This window comes from Condylura cristata, unplaced genomic scaffold, assembly GCF_000260355.1.
Source record: "Condylura cristata isolate star-nosed mole 26May11 unplaced genomic scaffold, ConCri1.0 scaffold00008, whole genome shotgun sequence".
In the NCBI taxonomy this organism is placed as follows: Eukaryota; Metazoa; Chordata; class Mammalia; order Eulipotyphla; family Talpidae; genus Condylura; species Condylura cristata.
This window is the reverse complement of record NW_004567109.1, coordinates 18,886,398-18,906,144: the sequence shown is the minus strand read 5'-3', so window position 1 is coordinate 18,906,144 and position 19,747 is coordinate 18,886,398. Positions and strand designations below refer to the sequence as shown.

General features: G+C 57.5%; 1 protein-coding gene across 1 annotated transcript in view; it reads left to right on the top strand.

Annotated features, from left to right (window-relative positions):
- The window catches only part of GRIK3 (glutamate receptor, ionotropic, kainate 3), a 186,925-nt gene extending 167,550 nt beyond the window's left edge, over positions 1-19,375 (top strand). Inside the window, exons 13-16 of the mRNA XM_004678805.2 lie at positions 2,463-2,680; positions 9,783-10,005; positions 10,466-10,716; positions 13,244-19,375. Coding sequence (XP_004678862.1) covers positions 2,463-2,680; positions 9,783-10,005; positions 10,466-10,716; positions 13,244-13,438 — 887 coding nt within the window. The 3' untranslated portion in view covers positions 13,439-19,375. The remainder of the gene's footprint in view (positions 1-2,462; positions 2,681-9,782; positions 10,006-10,465; positions 10,717-13,243) is intronic.
- The last annotated feature ends 372 nt before the right edge of the window (positions 19,376-19,747 follow it).

Genomic DNA, 19,747 nt, shown 5'->3' with positions numbered 1-19,747 from the left:
GGTGCTCCTCCCACCAGGGGTGCTCCTCCTCCCAGGGGTGCTCCTCCCGCCAGGGGTGCTCCTCCCGCCAGGGGTGCTCCTCCTCCCAGGGGTGCTTCTCCTCCCTGGGGTGCTCCTCCCAGGGTGCCCTCAGCCCCTGTGGAGTCAGCAGAGTCCTTCTATCCTCAAGGGCAGCCTCCGCCCTGTGGAGCCATCAGAAAGCTGGATGTGCCTGGAAGGCCTGGCATGGCCCTGGCCTGGTCCCTGCCTCTGTCCCTGCATGGCTTTGCTGGCTTAGGGGCCAAGGAGAACGCAGATGAGCTGCCCCGTCCGTGGCACGCAGGGCTCCTCCCAGCTGCTCGGCTCCAGCCACTGGATGGCCTCAACACGATCAAACCTGGCTGAGCAAAGCTGGACTGTGGATAGGGAAGGGGGGACGGAAGCTTCGAGGCCATTGCAGGAGTGAGATGAGAAGTCCTGAACTGAGATACTGGTCATGGAGGTGGAGGGCAGAGATGGACTAAGAGAACTGCAGGTGTCACTGGGACAGGACCTGGCTTCGGGGAGCCGGGGAGTGGGAAGGGCCATGTCTGAGGAAGGGACTTCGGCCTGAGTACCTCCGAGATGGGGACTCTGATGAAGGACAGACACCCCTCTCTTGCATCCCACTGAAGGAGGGTCAGGTGCTGCCCCAGCTGGTGGCCCACCTCGGGAAGGCTATGCAGCCCCTCAAATAGCTCAGAAGGTACAGTGCCCACTCTGGATGCCAGGGGCTGGGGCAGAGCCATGGATCAGAGGGTGGGTAAAGGGAACCCCCAGCCAGGAAAGATCCCCAGGGAGAAGCCTCCCCAGCTGCCAGCCTGGGTCATTGCTGTTGAGTCACAAGCCCAGAACCTCTCATCTTGGCGAATAAAGCAGCCAACATCTCTGTTTTAGAGTCCCACTGATGGCCTGTGAGTGACTAGGGGCCAGGAGAGGGAGGGAAACCCAAGGGACAGAGACGTATCTCCATGCCCCTCTGTGTGTGTCCTCAGTGGACATCAACCAGCAAATGCCAAATGGAAAAATAAATGAATGACACTCCACTGTGTCCCAGTGCCCACTGCATGCCAGGCCCTGTGCTGGGTGCTTGACTGAAGGAGATGAAACATAATATAAGCCCCCCCCACCCCCATACAGACATCCCAGCCATGACAGAGGCCAGGCCAGGGGCTCAGATCTGAGTTGGGGTTCAACAGTCTGGCAGAGCTCCCCAAGCAAACGAACATTAGGCAGTCTCCCTTTGGGGGACAGCTCGGGCCCTAGGTTGGAGTGGCCTGGGGGCGGGCCAGGCAGGTGAGACTGGGGGCTGGTTGGGAGGGGAAACTGAGAAGCTCCAAGTCTCCAGCAGCTGGGAGGTGGCAAGCAGCTTTCACGGGAAATGCCTCATTCTGTCTCCAGTATTAATGAGTATCCGGAAGCCTCACCTTGCTTCTTTGTCCGTCATCTTTGTTCGGTGACAGTTGGGGAAGACCTGGAAACCCCTCAATGCAGTAATAGCTTCTCCTCTTCGACCTCCTGCTGCTATTCAAAAGCACAGGCCCCCGATGTAGTCCCTGTGAGGTTTTGATTAGGAGGGAGAAAAATAGTTATGTATTTGAAAAACTCTCCCTTGAGTGATTTCTTTGAGAAAAAAAAAATCATCCATATCAAAGCAGATGCTTTTCAGATTGCAGGTCCAAATATTCTGGAAAGTTCAGGAGTCACTTGCTATTTAAATCTCTTGAAAGCTGCCTAGTTAATTACTTCAGTTAGAAGGTTTCGTCTAAATTGTGCTCCACACCCAAGGTCGGGGAGGAAGAGAGATCTATTTTGGCAAAGAGCTTCAAAAAATGTTGATTTTTCTCCTCCTGCAAAGTACCGCATAGCAATCTTCTATTTGTATACCTCTTGTATTTCCAACACAATTTCTCCTCAAATTATATCACTGCGGCATCGCAGGGTTTGTGTGAGGCTGGGGCAGAGGAAGGACGATTTCCATACTTTGCAGATTCCCAGGGTGGGAGGTGTCTGGTCCAGGAAGACAAAGGGAGTTAGAAGCAGGATTCACTGCAGAACCCAGATTTCTGAGCCCAGCGGCTCTGACCCACACAGGCATTCCACAGATGGGCAGCAGCGTGTTGACGAGCCTGTGAGATGTGCATGTACGAGTGGATCGTGGCAGCAGTTCTTAGAGGTTGGTTTGCATCAGAGTCACCTAGAGGGCTTCTCAAACCCTCTGGGCCCCACCTGAAGTGGTCCTGGGGTGGGGCCTGAGAATGTGCGTTTCTAATGAGCACCCAGTGATACTGATGCAGCTGGTCCAGGGAGACACTCGGAGAAGTGCTGGCCTGGGAAAGGAGCTGAGCTGTTAACTAGGCTCTTGGTGAAGGGTATGACCTGAAGGACTGAGCAGAGCAGCCCATCGGTAGTTGTCTGGAACCACCTGTCTCCTCTCCTGCCAGGGTCTGAACTGATGCCCAAGGCCCTCTCCACGCGCATCATTGGCGGCATCTGGTGGTTCTTCACGCTCATCATCATCTCCTCCTACACGGCCAACCTGGCTGCCTTTCTGACCGTAGAGCGAATGGAATCCCCCATAGACTCTGCGGATGACTTGGCCAAGCAAACCAAAATTGAGTATGGGGCTGTGAAGGACGGCGCCACCATGACCTTCTTCAAGGTGAGAGCCTCCCCTTTGCGACACCATGCGCTTCCCTAACCACAGAGCCGACAGGGCAGAAGTCCCGAGGGCTCAGCCCCTCTCTTTGAGACCAGCTGACTCAGGGGAACTGAGGTGATATGGCCAGTGGGGTTGATCCAAGCATGGATCCTGGAAGTTTCTGTAGCTGGGACAAGCAGGGTGGATGTGCTATTCCTTAAGTCAGCAGAGGAGGACAGGTGGGGAGGTGCACCAGGTGGGGAGGTGCGCCAGGTGGGGAGGTGCACCAGGCGGGGAGGTGCGCAGGCGGGGAGGTGTGCCAAGAGGAGGGAAAGGAGCAGGGTGGCCTAGATACAAGCATAAGCAGGCCGTGACCCAATGCCTGGCTCCAGGGCCCCCCATCCTTGGTTTGGGTCCATCGCTGCGAGATTGGGCTGGCATGGTGATGAGTGCTTCAGCCCCGAGGGCAGCAGAGGCTCAGCCTTGAAGAAGAGCGTGCCGTGCCCTGGGTGGCGTCGGGATAAGGCCCACCACCTGCTTGGGCGTCTGCTCTGACGGGGATCCGGCCCTGACGGCGCCTCCCGCATGACGGTGTTGGCTCGGGTTCCCCCATGTCTGATCATCTTCTACTAGAGAAGCTGAGGGTTTAGGAGCCTGTCCAGTCCCGAGAGCCAGTAGCTGTAAACGTTCTTTAGAAAGGAGGTGATACCGTCACTACCGCCGCGGCGGCCAGGCACTGTGGTGACACCTGGCCTCGTTTGATCTTCATGACCGACCCTGTGACGCAGGCGCTATGACCATTTCCACTCTGCATGTGGGGAAGGTGAGGCGCAGAGCATCTAAGCCGTGTGTGCAAGGGCTCGCAGCTGAAGGAGCCAGGCACTGACCCGGGTCCGCCTTCCTCCCAAGCCCGTGTCTCCGTCTTGGCTCTGACCTGAGATGCATCCAAATGCCCTGTGGGTTTGGGGGGCCCAGATTGCGGGGCGCACACCCTCAGCACTTTGGTTCAGGTCTGGGATGAGGGTGAGCATGTGCAGACTGCCAAGCTCCCAGGTGCAGCTGGTTCCGCTGGCCTGGAAATCACGTCTCAGACATGCCAGGACCTGGGAACTCGGGCTCCAGGTCCATCCATTCATGTGTTGGCTTACTAGTCAATTGCTCTTGGTGGGTCTAGAAACCGCGAGGATTTCCCTTCCCCAGGCCTCACCTCCCTCCAGGCTGTGAGGGATGGATGGAACCCCCAACGAGGCTTGAGTAGGGACAGTAGGAAGGGGGTGGGTGGAAAAGCCTCCCACCTGCTGGGTGCCTACATGTTGCCCTGCCCCCACTTCACGGCCCCAAAGGGCACCCTCTGGATGGTGCTGCTGCGTGAGACACAGTAAGCGCAGCCCCCCACCTGCGAGGGGAAGACTGAAGCATTACCGGTGTGTGAGGAGCCTCAGGGACCCTGTGCGTGTCCATGAGTCTACACAGCCTGGGAGGTGTGTACGTGCGTGTGTGCACGTCTCAGTGTATTGCACGTGGAAGCGTGCTTCCATGGAGGTCTGTGCACACGGGGGGCCTTGCACAAGGGCCTGCCCATGTGGGCACACGTGCCTTTGTGCTTGGGCAGCGGCTGCATCTGGGGTGCACTCTGGCGAGTGACCCTGGACACGTGGCCGTGTGCCTGGGAGTATTCGCGAGGGAGATGTCTCCGTGTCTATGGGCAGGGTGTAAGCACAGCCGTCTGCCTAATGTCCCCAGAGGCGTGCCCAGGTGCGGGGCAGAGGGGGCAGTGTGCGACAGCCCCTGCATGTGTGTGCATGCGTGGTGTGGTATGGAGGGTGGGTGCGTGCGTGCCTGCTTGTGCCCACCCCCGGCTGTGGCCCAGCCCTTTGACAGTGCCAGAGCATCTCTCATGCATTACGCATGAGTCCGCCTCTAAGCAGGGCTCCCGATCAAAGAGAAGCGGCATAAATAAGCCCCGCGCTGGCTCATCGCCGCTGATTGGATGCCCTTGCTCCCTCCATGCTAAGATGCTCAGATTGGTTTCTGAGCGCCCAGTCCCAGTTCCCCACCAAGCTGCTGTCCCCGGCATCACGCAGGACCTCCCACAGCCTGCCCCACCCTCACCCACCTTCCCTGCGTGCAGTGCAGGAGGCGGGCAGTGCAGGGACAGATGCTGTCACCCAGCTGGACACGGGTGCGCACGGGCCCCGCACGCCGGGGGCCTTCAGCCAGAAACAGCAACCCCAGCTCCCTGCAGAACAAGCTCCATTTGCTCTCCAGATCGGTTAATTCTTCTGTCTGGCCACATCATCTCCTGCTTTAATTCAAACGAAGCTCTTCTTCCCAGGCTCCCTTTGCTGGCAGCAGCCGTGAGGCTGTCATGAGGCGGAGGAGAGTCTGCTCCTAGCCTGCTTCACGCCACGGGCTAGGAGCACAGCATAGACGGCCCCGCCCCACGGCCCCTGCCCTCCAGAGCTGGGCTTCATCCTACCTCTGGCCCCTCCGCCCACGCAGGCCAGGCGGGACCCCTAGTTGTGACTGCAAGCTGCTGCTGGAAGGGGCCTGAGCTGAGCCTAGAGAGGGAGGCCCGTGGCGGGGGTGGGCATGTGCGCTCTACCCATGATCGCACAGCACGTCAGTGATGGAGAGCTGGGACGTAAGATTAAGTGTGCAGCGCCTCCCGCCGCACTGCAAAGGCCTGCTCCCATGGTCCCTGGTACAAGTACACGGACGGCTGGCACTGGGTGGCACTCGCTCGACGAGTGGCCGCTAGATGTCTGGGAGCCACTGGGCAGTCAACAGTAATGGCATTTACTGAGCATTTACTGTGTGCCAGGCAGACTCCAAGCGCTATAGCTGCATTTACTCACCTCACCCTGGGAGCAACCCCGGAGGGCAGAGGCTTGTTGATTATCATCTGTTTTACACATAATGAAAGTCAGGCTCACTGAGTAACCTGGAGGAAGGCTAACTCGCCCCTGTCACACAGCTAGTAAAATGCAGGGCTGGCATTTGAACCTAGGCCGGCTGGGTGAGGGGGTGCTCAGCCACTCAGTCCACATTGCCTCACCAAAGACCCAGCCACTGTCCCTGAGACCCCTGGGGAGGACGGAACCCCAGCCTCCGCCAGGCCTGGCACACCGTCGCTGCTCAGATAGTTCTTGCTGAGTGGATGCCGTTGTTGAATTAAAGGGTGGGATAAAAGGATCCAAGTGGAGCAAATGCAAGAGATTGCGGAGGACAGCATGCACGGCAGTGGCGTGTCCCAGAGTGCCCAGCAGGTGACCCTGACGTGGCTGGCCTGCGTTCCTGGTGAGGCTGCAAACCGTCGTAAAAATGCCCCCGTGGCTGAGAGTAGGAGAGAGAGGGGAGGAGGGGGGAGAGATGGCAACGGCAGGAAGCCACAACCCAGGGTGGGGGGCCCACTCCTTGCCCAGCAGCCCACCCCTGCCACCATGGAGACTGCGTGGCTAGCCACAGACCCAGCTTTCCAATTTTATTCGAAGAGTTGTTGGGGAGCAGCCGACATCACAAACAGCATCTCCTGTGTTGTCTTCCCTGTGTCTTGGAAGATAAAAATTAATTAGGAGATGAAAAAGGTGGCCTTTGAAAGCAGTTTTGGCTATAAAAATCTGTAGGCAAAAATGTAAAGGGGAATGTTGGGGAAGCGGGTTCTTGGCGGGGAGGGCCGGGCAGAAGACAGCTTCGGGGGACCTGGCCTTCCTTGGTGCGGTGTGGTGTAGGGGCGGCACATCGCACGTGGGTGGGACCGAGTGTGGCGGCGCTCAGGAAAGGGGCGGGAGCCAGGCCATGAAGGCCAGGCCCCCCAACCCCTAGGCACAGCCAAGACCTCCCTCTTGCTCAGGCACACCCCACCTCAGTAGCTGAGCATGGAGGGCACTAGGGAAGGCCATCCAGTCCAGCCCTGGCTCTGCCCAGCAGACTCTGCCCAGCAGGCAGGCTCCCCGATCTCAGTGCCAGTTGCTCCTGGCCAGCCGCAGCTCCATCAGAGCAGCCTTAGCCAGACCTCCAAGCAGAAGCAGGGAAGGAGGAAGGAACAGCAGGGGACCTCGGGATTCAGGGTGCAGCCCCGTGCAGTCTCTTACTGCAGGCCTTAATGTCAGGCCAGGTCTTGAGTCGTGGGTGCCAACTTTGCTCACTGGCCTTGGCAAGTCACGTCTTCACGCCTCAGTCTGCTCACCTTATGACATGGGTGTTGTTTCTTACCATGTGGCAATTAGCAAGAGGATTTGATTGCACTCCTGGATATACCACGTGTGCTCAGTGCCAGCCACACAAAACATAAATCAAAGGCTTTCTCCCCTGGATGCACCTCCAGCAGGTTGGCCTGGGAGGCAGGGCAGCTGGCTGGCCCAGGGGACAGGGCAGCAGGCTGGCCCAAGTGATGGTGCAAAGTTGTTGGAAGCTGCTAAGCTACTGAGGGCCCTCTGACCCTCCCTGCGCTCGTCTCATCTATACTATGGGTGCAGGGACACTCCCACTGCCTGGAGTTACTGCCATGATTCGGGAGGATGACTCCCATCACTGCGTAGAACCCACTGACCCTGTCCACCACACGTGACTTGTGGCTGTTTTTACTATTTATCACTGAGACCGGTGGCACAGAGGCCTACTCAGCCCGCAGAGGTGATTTGGGAGGGGAGCCACCCCTTGCTGATGTATATTTAATTAGTTGCCAGCATTTTAAAACTGACTTTGCCTTTAAAAAATTCATATTTCTAACTTCTTGAAAACGTGGAAGACCTGGCCTGTCAGAGCTGGGGATCCCGCAGAACAATTGTCAGAAGTGACCTCGGCAAGAGACAACAGTCCCTGCAGCCTATTGAAATTCCACTCGGCATCCCTCGCTTACATACAGTGCCTCGCCTGGCCTGTCAGTCCCTGGAGTGTCTACCCCTGAGTACCCTAATTTCTAGATGAGCAAACAGCCTTTAAGAGTTGGGCAGAGAAAGAAGGACACCAGCCACCTAACTAAGCACTGCTAGGGACCACGCTCTGTGCTGAGCGAACCCCCATTTGCAGGTATAGAAAGTGAGGCTCAGGGCTGGGACATCACTAGCTGCTGGTCCCAGACACTGGGTCTGCATGCAGGCTGGTGTGACGCCAGAGTCCGTGGGTAGAGCTAGCATCTCCCAGGACCTCCACAAGCAACTCACCTCCTGACTGCCCCTGCAGGGGACAGTCTGCAGCCTTTACCTCCTGGGTGACCCTCTGGGGCTGGTGCCGACACCCGGAGGGTAAGCAAATTTGTCCCGGGCAAGTGGGCTGCAAGAGCAAGAAGGAGCCGCAGACTCAGGGAGTCTCCCCGGTCCCCACAGAAATAACCCAAGAGACGTGATTAACTGCTAGAGTGAGTGGAGCCGAGAAGGCCAAAGAGTCCACGTCCAGGGATAACAAAGCCAGTCAACTTGGGGAAAGGCTTCCTTCCCCATATAGGAAATACGCAAGGTCTCGCATGGAATCACATCGCTGCTGCCGCCCCACACACGTCCCGGGATTCAGCTCCCTTTGGAATTGATATATATTTATATATATACGCATATATACCTATATTCATTTTCTTGTACGGAAATGTTAAATTCTCAAGATTAAGTATCTTCAGTTGGGGAAAATCAATTTACTTCTTTGAAGCGGCTGGAATTGAAAGTCATGAGCCTGAAACTTACTTTCTTGCCAATTTCACTGATAAAAAAAGCCTCTGTGTCCTGGCACATCGCCTTGTATTGGCTGCTCCAAACGATTCCATTAATTGATTTGGGTGACTGGCCCCGAAACACTGCTTATTAGAGTTCCCACGGGGGCTGGGACAGGCAGGATGATGCAGGAGTCTTAGGGATGGGAGGCTCCATTCCCTGGGAGGGTGACGCTAGCTCAGGCCAGTGGCGGGAACTCAGGCCCCCGGGGAGCAGGTCAGGAGAATGGGTCCAGGAGGGGCCCTGGCTGTATCCCTCAGAGGGGATAGGCTCTGGAATCACGGAATTGCTCAAGAGCAGAAGGCAGAAATTAAGAACAGCATATCGAGAATGGAGGTGGTTGAGATCGGGAGCCCCAAGATATAGGATAAGCACAGTGAGGGGCCATGTAGGGAGGCAGAGGCAACTGTCTGCAGGTTTGGAGGGTATAAGCTTGTTGACAGCTATTGCGGGAAGAGAAGAACCTCTTGAAATCAGCATCACAGCCAACTTCAAGGCCAATTGTCACCTCAGGTGCCCGAGCTCATGGCATCCTTTCCCATCTGCCTCAACAATCTGGGACCTGCAGAGCCACTTGCTCCAGGACCGGGGGTGGGGCTGACCCCTGCTGGGAGCAGGCGCTTGGCAGGCACCAGGCACCCAAGAAAACTCATGAATGCCACTGTCCTGATCCACCCTGTTCCCTCCGAACGCCTGCACCCCCCCTCCAGCCCTTCTCAGAGTCTCCCCTGCCAGGCCAGGTAGGACGAACACAGCAGCCCCCACCAGGCACCCAGCCCGAGCGCGCTGGGGACTGCCATGGTCAGGGGGCACAGCACTCACAGACCCCCTCCAGCCAGCCCCTCCGTCCCACTCTGCTGTTTCACCCTGCTCAGGCGTTCTGCCAGTCAGTGAGGCACCTGCTCTGGTGGAGTAGGAGTGTTGGCCCCAAAAGCCACAGCGATGCCCTCAGGGCATCCACCTCTTCCCTCTACTCTCCCAGTGGGGAGAGAAGGCCCAGCTGAGTGGTGAGGGACATGGGCTGTAGTGGCCACGTAGCTCCTGAGACACCTCAGGAAGCACCTAACCACGCCTCAATGGCCCCGTCTGTAAAATGGGCTAATGATTGTGCCGCCTGCTGTCACTGTGATGAAAATCCGAGTTGGTGCAGATAAAGCACCTAGACCAGGGCCTGAATAGAAACCGTTTGCTAAGTATAAGAGAAAGCAAGTTCACTTGTACAAGACCAGCCTGACAGCCTCTGGTGCCATAGCATAGAGCCCAGGGTTCCGGGGTGCGTGGGCCTGCGCGTCGCCCTGAGCTCTCACCCCTGTGCGTTTGGGGCCCACCCAGGGCCTCGTGCCCCCGCCTGGCAAGTGGAGCGGTGCTCGGTCCACGGTGCATTCAGTCACTGTGTGCATCATCCCTCCCACCTGGCCCAGAAATCCAAGATCTCCACTTTCGAGAAGATGTGGGCCTTCATGAGCAGCAAGCCCTCGGCGCTGGTGAAGAACAATGAGGAAGGCATCCAGCGGGCCCTCACGGCGGACTACGCGCTGCTCATGGAGTCCACGACCATCGAGTACGTCACCCAGAGGAACTGCAACCTCACCCAGATCGGGGGCCTCATCGACTCCAAGGGCTACGGCATCGGCACGCCCATGGGTGAGACGGGGCTGAGGGGCAGGGACGGGCGAGGCCCCCACGTCCCACAGCACAGTCTCCTGCTCCCCCTCCCAGCTCACGCTCTTGAGCCCCCCAAGGTAGCATTCGCTGCACTCAGAGATGAAGGGGGAAGCCTCACAGCGCCTGTGGTCAGTCCCGCCCCACAGAGGGGAGTGAGCAGAGGCTGGGCGCCCAGGCTCAGGGGGCGCCCGCTGGCCCTGACACTCTGAGCCAGCGGGGACCTGTGCAGACGGGGGTTCACAGGTGAGACACCCCAACGTCTCACCCACGTGATGTTATCAGCCAAAGTTATTTCCATAAAAAAGACAAAGTGGGGCCCTCCCGTAGGGCTCCCTTCATGAGCACCCGAGAGGGCTGGTGGCAGTGGTGGGTACATGGGGGTTGGGGGGCCCCACGGGAGGGCTGGGGCGCTCACAGCCGGGCCCCCCTCCCGGCACAGGCTCCCCATACCGGGACAAGATCACCATCGCCATCCTGCAGCTGCAGGAGGAGGACAAGCTGCACGTCATGAAGGAGAAGTGGTGGCGGGGCAGCGGGTGTCCCGAGGAAGAAAACAAAGAAGCCAGCGCCCTGGGCATCCAGAAGATCGGGGGCATCTTCATCGTCCTGGCTGCCGGCCTCGTCCTCTCCGTGCTCGTGGCCGTGGGCGAGTTTGTCTACAAGCTCCGCAGAACAGCAGAGCGCGAGCAGGTGAGTCCGAGAGCGGGGACCCTGGCCTCAGTCTCCCCACGGCGCCTGCACCCCGCCTCACCTCCGGGGAGCCCTGGCAGCCCACCTGTGCCCTGACTCGGCACGTCCCGTCGCTGTTGCCCCTCAGCAGCCTCTGGCCGGGCCTGCCTGTCCCCTCTCCAGTCCCCCCTCCAAACAGCAAGCCCGTGCCTTGTTGAAACCTTACTCCAGCCAAGCCGCTGCCCGCCAGAAACCTCCCAGGGTAGTTGTTGGAGCTGGGGGGATGGGCCCAGGGGGGCTCCTTACACCATGCGCTCTACTCCTGCATATATTTGCAAGTGCCCAAACCAGAGCTTAAAGAAGAGATGCGGCTAGCCCAAGCATGGTAAAACTAGGCTCAACGCACGCGATTAGTCACGTGTGGTCGGGTACCCATCTGGGCCCAGGTAGCAAGTCAGAATCTCTGGGAGAGGTTGTAAGTGGTAATGCTCTGGCCCTGCTCCCAGACACTGTCGCTTTCATTGGTCTGTGGGGCAGTCTGGCATCGGTGCCTGAAAGTGCCCGGGGTGATTCAAGAGTGCACCTGATGTGAGGGGTTGGAGAGGCACCTGCCCCGGACAAGTGCAGAGCCCGGCAGAGCCAGTCTGGAAGGGGACTGCAGTGGCGCCAGGCAGGGGAGAGGACTACAGAGCAGCAGGTGCCCCCTTTCATCCGCCCCCCAAAAGTGAAGGAGTCCATGATAACCAGTAAGCCTGAGTCAGCAAAGAGGAGGGAAGAGCATGCGCAGTACAGTTAGCGTGGAATTGGGGGGCGGGGCGTTCTTGCATTGCTAGGGAGCTCCTTGGGAGCCCGTTTCTGGAAGGTAACTTTGCGGTGGTCAGTCTTTTGAAATGTCTACACATTTTGACTAGTCAGTTTCTACAGTAAGAAACCCTCCCAGTGGAAGCGGGCAAGGATCTGTGTTTTGTGCACAAGGGTGCTTGGCAGAGTATTGATTATAATAAGCCCAAATGCCCCTGAACAGTAGGGGCTGGCTCAGTGTGACGAAGCAAGGACGTCCAGCCGCTTCGCCCCCCAGCGGCTCCCCATCCCTCCTCGCTTGCTGGGCTCCATACACACTGGCCTCAGCGCACCAAGTGCATTTCTGCCTCCAGGCCTCTGCAGTGCTGTCCCCCCTCTTCAGAGCTCTTCTCCTGGAGCCCCAAATTCTTGGCATCTTCTGGTCATTTGGGTTTTAAGCCACATGTCACCTTCTCGAGTCGCCCTCCCTCGCGTCTACTTCCAACCCCCCTCTGTCCCATTCACCAACTTATTCTCTTTTTTTTTAAAAGATTTTATTTATTTATTTATTGGTACAAAACTGGGGTATAGGCCAGAGATGCAGAGGGTGAGAGAGGATTCACCAGAGGCAGAGTGGGGAGCAGAACAGGCAGATCGACGAAGTACACTGCTGAGGGGAGCAGTGGCCAGTCAGGAGAGGTCTGCCACGCCATGTGGTCACCTCCAGGGCAGGCGGGGATCGAACTCATGAGGAGGCGGCTTTAGATTCTCAGTGCTGGGCTTTAACCTGCTGCGCCACCAGGGAGGGCCCCAACTGATTCTCTTAACGATAGTTCTCACAACCTAAAATTGCTTGTCTGCTCTCCTGTGTATGGTTCGGCCCCACCGTTAGGCCATAAGGTCCTGCGGTGTGCGTAACACCTAGACCAGGGCAGATACAAGTAGGGTCTCAACAAATATTTTCAGAATGGGGGAAAGGGGCTGGCATGGAGCGCCATTCTGTGTTGACCAGGACAGCAACAGGAGCACACAGCTGGCAAGACACAGAGCCAGGATTCAAAGCCAGCCTGTTCCCTACACCACGCGGCCTGCACCGCCTGTACAGGTGCTCACGCTCAGCCTCACTGAGGAAGTTGAGGCACAGAGGGCGCCTTCCTGGACAAGCCCAGGGCCATGTCTGGCTGCTGGCCTTGTGCAAGTCCCAGCTGTGGGCACCTGCCTGCTGCATCTGTGTTGTCCTCTTGCATCCCCCAGAGACACAGGCCAGAGCTGGCCACAGCTACCCAACAGCTCCAGGGAGCTCCTCCCAGTTGCTACCTTGAGTTCACATGCTAGACCTTCCTAAGCACCAGCCGCTTAGCTGGGAAAAGGCTTATCCCAACAGTCATCAAGTGTTTAAGCCCTAACTCTGGGCCAGGACTGGGCCGGAGTCACAGGACAAAACTGGCTGTTTGCTGGACTCAAACTAGTGGGAGAAAATCATGCATGTGTGCTAATCAGACGCCCGGTTTCCTCAGTGACAGGATGGGGACAAGCAGCTCCTATCCCCCTCCCACCCCCCAGCCCCCCGCCCCCCTCCAGTCTCCAAAGGAGAACATGAGGCTTTGTAGGCTGCTGAGCAGGCTGATGATCCTTTGTGGGGGAGAGGGTGGCTGGAGTATGAGCCAGACCTGGTAGCCTTAGACAGGCTCTGGGAGAAGCAGGGGAGCTGGCTGAAGCCGCAGGGCTAGGCCTGACCCACGTGTCCCTCACTTTCTTCCCTCCCCAGCGTTCCTTCTGCAGCACCGTGGCCGACGAGATCCGTTTCTCCCTTACCTGCCAGCGTCGGGTCAAGCACAAGCCACAGCCTCCCATGATGGTCAAGACTGACGCTGTCATCAACATGCACACATTCAATGACCGCCGGCTCCCGGGCAAGGACAGCATGACCTGCAGCACATCACTGGCCCCTGTGTTCCCCTAGGCACGGGGGGGTGCAGCCCACAGGCCTGGGGGCAGGATGGAGGGAAGCAAAGCAGACAGGAAGGAGAGGCCCCTGCCCCCCTGCTGGGCTTGGGGACCAGAGCTGCTGCCTGGCTAATGAGCCAGGAGGCCTCTGCCCTTACCCAGTGGAAAACCAGCAGGCCCCCAGCCAGCTGCTTGGGCTTCACTCTTCTCTTGTTTCTTCTATGGGTTTCTACAGCTGCCAGCCAAGACAGCCACGGCCAAAGGAAGCACATGCCTCTCTCAGGCCAAACTCACCTGCCCCTCGGCTCCCCATGGCCAGAAGTGACAGCCACGGCCCTGCTGAGGCCAAAGAAACAGAGGAGCGGCTCTCGTGTCACCACTCCTTCCCCGGGAGCTCAGGCCTGGGCTTGACCGTCAGGCAAAAGACACACGTCTTGGGCCCCTTACGGATGCCATGCTGTGACAGCCAAGGGGAGCTGAAGCTGGGGGGCGGCAGCCCCACGTGCCTGGGCAGGAGGAGGACTCTGTCCATCAGGAGCGGCTTACACCGGCCTGATCTCCAGGACTTGGCGCCACCGTGGCAGCCCCTGCTTTGCAACATTGAAAACAGAAAGCCCCGTGGGGGAGAAATGGAGTTTGGGTCCGGGAGAGAGGAGAATGCAGGGGCCGCCATTTTTAATCCATGGACAACGTCCCAGTGGCTCCGATTCCTCCAGGAGGCCCCTGGGAGCATAAAGCGGGGCAGCTTCAGAGCATATTTCCCCCATTCTCTGGCCAGAGGTGTGAGGACCCCCTGAATCTCTCGCAAAGGATGCCCAGAGACTCATCTGGTCTTTGGAGCCTGGAGGACGAGTGGATTTCATGGGAATCTCATGGGCTCTCGAGCCACGGAGCTGACTGTGCTTATTCCCAGCTGTTTTCTAAGCCCTGATAGCATTTGGGAGCTTAGGCTCTTGGCCATCCACTCATCAGCAACTTCCCATCTGGCCAGTTGACCAGATCTTTCTGTCATCTTGGAAGAAGGGGAGCCTAGATTATAGTGAATGTCATCACAGTCTCCAGCTAGGAGGATGGTGTCCTACTGCACGAGCTAACTTTGGGGTAGGTGGAGACGTCCAGAGGGCCCTAAAGTCATATGGCCTCCAGACTTGCTAACCCTAAAGATACTCCCGAGGAAAAGGCAGATTATATTGGTAGCAGCCCCAAGGGTGGGGAGGGAGAAACTGCCTCCTGGAGATTAACCAAAGACCCACACAGAGAGACAAGGCCCTGTGGGCCCTGGTGTCTTGTTCAGAGCAGCTGGGCCCTTGTGGGGCTTGGGGGAACGCTAGAGAAGTAGTAGCCGATGAGGTAACAGTGAGGGGTGGGCCAGCTGGCTGTGATGGTCACTCTAGAGGTCTGTGAGTTTAAGGCTCCGGGAAAAGAATTGAGACAGAAAGGGTTAGGAGCAAAGTGTCCTTAAAGAGAACAGAATGGGACTCACGGGGCTTCTCACAGCCGAGGGCAGAGGGCAGTCTTTGAGCAGGACAAAGGGACCAGAGGCTCTAGACAGGGACCCAGGAGGCGCTGGCCACCTTCCTCCCACCTCTTCTGTTTCTGCCTGGGGTCCTGGTTAGAGAAAAGCTGCACTTAAGTCTCAAGGACCTTCTCAGCTGAGTGAAGGGTAATCTCCAGCTCCCCCCCGGGAATCCCAAAGCAGGCGAGCACTGTGGGCTCTTCGAAACTATGAGCTGCAGAACCTAACCAGCTGGTTTCCAGAATCGCAGCAGCTCCGACAGGCAGCGTGCACAGGAAGGGGAGAGTGCTGGACGCACCACAGAGCCAATGCATGTGAGCTAGCAAGACATGAGCTTCCATGGGTGGGCACGTGCGTGTGCGTGTGCGTGTGCGTGTGTGTGTGTGTGTGTGTGTGTGTGCGCGCGCGCACACACTGGTGTCTGCCTTCATGTGAGTGAGCTCTGGGGGCTGGGAGTGAAGGACAGATCTGGCCATATGAGAGTCGAGGGCATGCAATAATAGGAGGATCCTTCTGTTCAGAGGTGTGTAGGTGTGTGTGTGTGTGCAGGTATGTGAACTGGGGGTGCGGAGACAAATATGGGCAAGCAGTGGAGCCCCATAAATGTAAAAACAGGAAAAGCCATGTCGCCGTGGGGTTCTGGTGAGTACACATTTGTACATCTGCCTCACGAATGTATGCTGCGGGGTGTGTGTGTGTGTCTGTGTGTGTGTGCACCAAATGATAGAGGGTGGGTGACAAGATAAAACCAGCAGCGTTGCCAAATATGTCTAAAAGGAGAAGCCATGTCATCAAGGTGTCCGCCTGTGAGTGTGTGGGGGTGCAGAGAGAGCGAGGGTGCCGTCAGTACACGCTGCTCTCGAAAGCCGCGGAACTGGTGTCTGCTCACACGTGTGCGCCCACACACGTGCTCAAATGCACACGCTCCAACTCACAGCAGGGGCGGAGACAATCAGGAAGGCAGGGAGCCAGGGTCTGTTTGCACTTGTCCGGGAGAGATCCTATGTCACAAAGCGTTGCCAGATTGTATCAACGATCGCAGGGAGGCTGGCCAAGTGGGGGCACAACACTTCAGGGACTTCTGGCTGGTGACTCCTTTGCTCAAGGCAGTGTCCTGTTGGAGGGGAAACATGTCTGTGATTCCCAAATAACAGGATTCTAACAATGTTCTCTCCAATTTGCTTTCAGCAACCACAGCGACTAACCACTCTCTTTCTTTGTCCAGTATAATTTCACAGCACCCGCCACATCCACACACAGTCCCCACACTGGTGGGGGCTGTGTCTGATGCTCCACGAACATGTCGTGTTCTGAGGCTATGAACACTGTGATGGGAGGGAGGAAGAAGGCGGCGGCCTGGGTAGGGAGACCTCTTTTGAAGGAGCTGAAGATGATGGCTATTAGAGGCACAATTCAACTAGGGGACCCCCCCGAAAGGTACGGAGCTGATTTTTCAGACTCTGAAGTGGATGTGGGGGGGCACACTGCCCAGTCTTCGCTCCTGCGCAAGCCTCATGTCCATGTGCATGGCCACGGGCTGCCTCTCGCTGATGCCCTGTGTTTGTCGAGACCAGCCCGTGTTCACAGTGCGGTGACCCCTCTGCCTGAGAGTGAGCTGTGTCTCCCAGGGTCCTGTATCCTGGGCACAGGGAAAGGGGCCCACAACGAGAATTAAAGTCTACACCCACCTACCAGTGGAAGTGGTCCAGGGGGCAGCGGGTGTGTGCACACACCAGAAGTACTGAAGGGAGGGGTGGCTGGTGGGTGACTAGGACACGTGGCTTGGATTGACACAAAAGATGGGACTGTTCCCCTTGGGGGGGGGTCCCCCACACCAGCCCTGACCAGAAGAGTGCCCTGTCTTCCATCCCCGTCTCCTATCCCAAGATGCCAGTGCCTCCTCTCAACCTGTTCAGACTGGCCAGATTGAGGGGCAGCAGTGAGGAGACACGCCGGCCTGGGGCTCTGGACATTGACCTTCCTCATCTCTCTCCCCTGTGATGGCCTCTGCCATGGACAGACAAGAAAACCCCAGGAGCTTTGTTACTGTCAGGTGGCCCTTGGGAGGGATGATGGCCCCTTGGTCAGTGAGCTGACCCCATGCCCGAGGGGTGGGAGGACCGTCCCTCTGCACAGCCAAGACTCTGCCTCAACTACAAGAGCACATCCTGGCTCCCTCCCACTGCCAGCACTGGCAGGTGGGGGACTCTGGCCCAGCCTGGGGAGGGCTCCAAGTGGCTCAGAGCTCTCCCTGCCTCCTTAAACTGGAGGAGAGCGGAAGTCAGGCCCAGAACGATCGGAAGCTCCCCTCTGGCCTCTTTTCCAGGGTGATGTGGGGGAGGGCTTTAGCACCATCACTAAGGACAAGTCTGGTCCCTCCCAGCCACTTCCAGCTGTCTGCACAAACATCTGGAAATATGCCCAACTCTGGCCCATGTCTGGAATGGTCCGGTGTGGACAGCCTTCTGGAAGGGGCCTATCATCTTAGACAAACAGAGGTATGGACTTCACACCTGGGAGAGGCCCCACGCCGTGGACAGCTGCAACCGATGAGGCCAGCTCGGTAGACAAATCTCTGAAATGGACACATCTGGAACAGCCTCCCAGGTCAGGCAGACACAGCTAGGACAGACCCAGCTGCCTGCCACCAGGGAAGAGCTCTGCCCTCTGTCCCCACATAGGTATGAACCAAGCCCTCATTTCAGTCTGGATTTGTCCTTGAGTTAAAATTTTAAAGCTGAGGCCATATGTGAAGTCACAAACCTTTTTGGTAGAAGGTTAATGTTCTGTACAATATATGTATGAATGTAAAAAGATATATATATATGCTGTATATATATATATATATATGCACAGTGTATATATGACCTGTAGCCCATGTGTATACGCGCCCTCCCCTGCACGTCTGCACACAGAGTGTACATAACCCAGCCAGTATGGGTGGGGACAGGTGAGAGACGGGGGCTGCAGCAGCAAAGTTGGGGTCACCTGAGACAGAAGTGGCCAGGAGCCGGGGCTACAGAGAGCCTGCACACATCAGAGCTCCAGACCCAGAAGATGGCAGAGCTCAAGGGGGCTGGTGAACAGGCCTTTGCATGCTTGGGGGGAGGATAAGAGGAAGGTGGGGGAGAAGATAGCAGAAGGGAGAGGAGAGGGGGCCAGGGCAAGAGTGGCCAAGGGCAGTTAGGCCTGTGCTGGGGAGCAGAGTCATGCTGGTACTGGGCCCTGAGACCTATATCAGACTCACCTTTGCAGGTGGCTTCACCTGTCAGGCTCCACCTGGAATACCCTAGGAAGCTGGGATATTCAAGGTGGCAAAGGTCTCTGAGTCTCATCCACATGCAAAGGCACAACTCCCAGCTAGGGAAGACACTTTCTAAAGAGAATGGCCCCAGGGGCACTGCCAGTCTGCCAGCTCAGTGTCCAGATGGCCTAGTTACCAACCTGCCTCCATCCCCTGCCTTCTAGAACAGAAGCCCTCAAAACACCCCACAATGTATTTCACAGATCCAAACTCCGAGCCCTCTAGTTGCAGAGAAGCACTGCAGGCCCAATAATGCCAGCCAGGTGTCCGTCCCACCTGACAACCTCCCCAGACCCAGCTGGCCCAGAGGCCAACTGTCAGAGAGTGACTGGGGGGCCCGGATGCAGCAGAGCAGTGATGGGGTGAAGGATGAGAGGCCTGGGCACCGCCTGTCCCAGCACAGCCCGTGCCACCTGCCTTCTCTCCATCACTGCATCTCCCCTTGCATGGCAGCTAGCAGAGGGCCCCTCCCCTGGAGTACCCCCGCCCTCCACCTCTGCACCCCGCCCCCAAGCACAGATCTCTGTCTGTGCTTCCCAACTCTAATCCTTAACTCTCGGGCCCACCTGCCATGGGTCAGAGCATCTCTGGAGCAAGCGAGAGAAAAGAGATCTAGAACAGGGCCCCACAGTCCGCAGCCCGCTGCGACCCCATGCATCAGGCTGAGCGGCACCTAACGCAGGTCTGCCGGGCCCTGGCCGGGACATGTCTGCGCCCGGGGCCCTGAAACAGGCATTGGATGCTCGACGGCCGTCACGCCACTGTGCTCAATCCCCCGGCCCACCCCGTCCGGGCCGACTTCCTGGCTGGGCCTCCTGGGATGGGGACTTGGGTTCCCAGACAGCGCCACCGGGAGACCCCAGACCTGTCCCACCACCCAGACCAGAGTGCCTGGATGCCCCCCACTCCCGCTCAACACGGTTCCCACACACTGGTCTTTGGGCCATTCAGGGGATGCCCTTTGTGGACATGCAGAATTTCTATGAATATAGTTTTTTGTAAACATTTTGTAACAATTTGGGTTTCATAGTAACTGTGTTACTTGCCAATCATTCTAGGCTGATGTAAATAAATTTCCAAACAAATCTGATTATTTTCCTTTTTAAGACACTGTGATATATCAAAGTGCACAGTTTGCTGTATGAAGTAATATGGTTTTAAATTTTAAATAAAGAAATGTTTCTACAAAATAGACACCCCCCGGACTTGTGTTTTCTGCTCCCCTTCTCTCCTGCAACAGGAGCGTGCTGGGCACTCCAGCTGTGTGGCCGTACCCCAGAGCGCTGCTGTCCGGGCAGGATACTCGGCAGGCTTGGGGGGATGGGGGAGGGGGAGGCATCACGTGACCTGTGGCTTCCCTTCTGGGGGCACATCCCTCCCCAGCCCACATAGCTACCTGGGGAGCGGCCATCTCCTTTGGACGCTGCCCGATGGCCACTGTCGGGAGGTTGAGTAGGCATCTTACCCAACTTGGGCCAATCAGCGATTGCGTGAGCTTTTCTAAA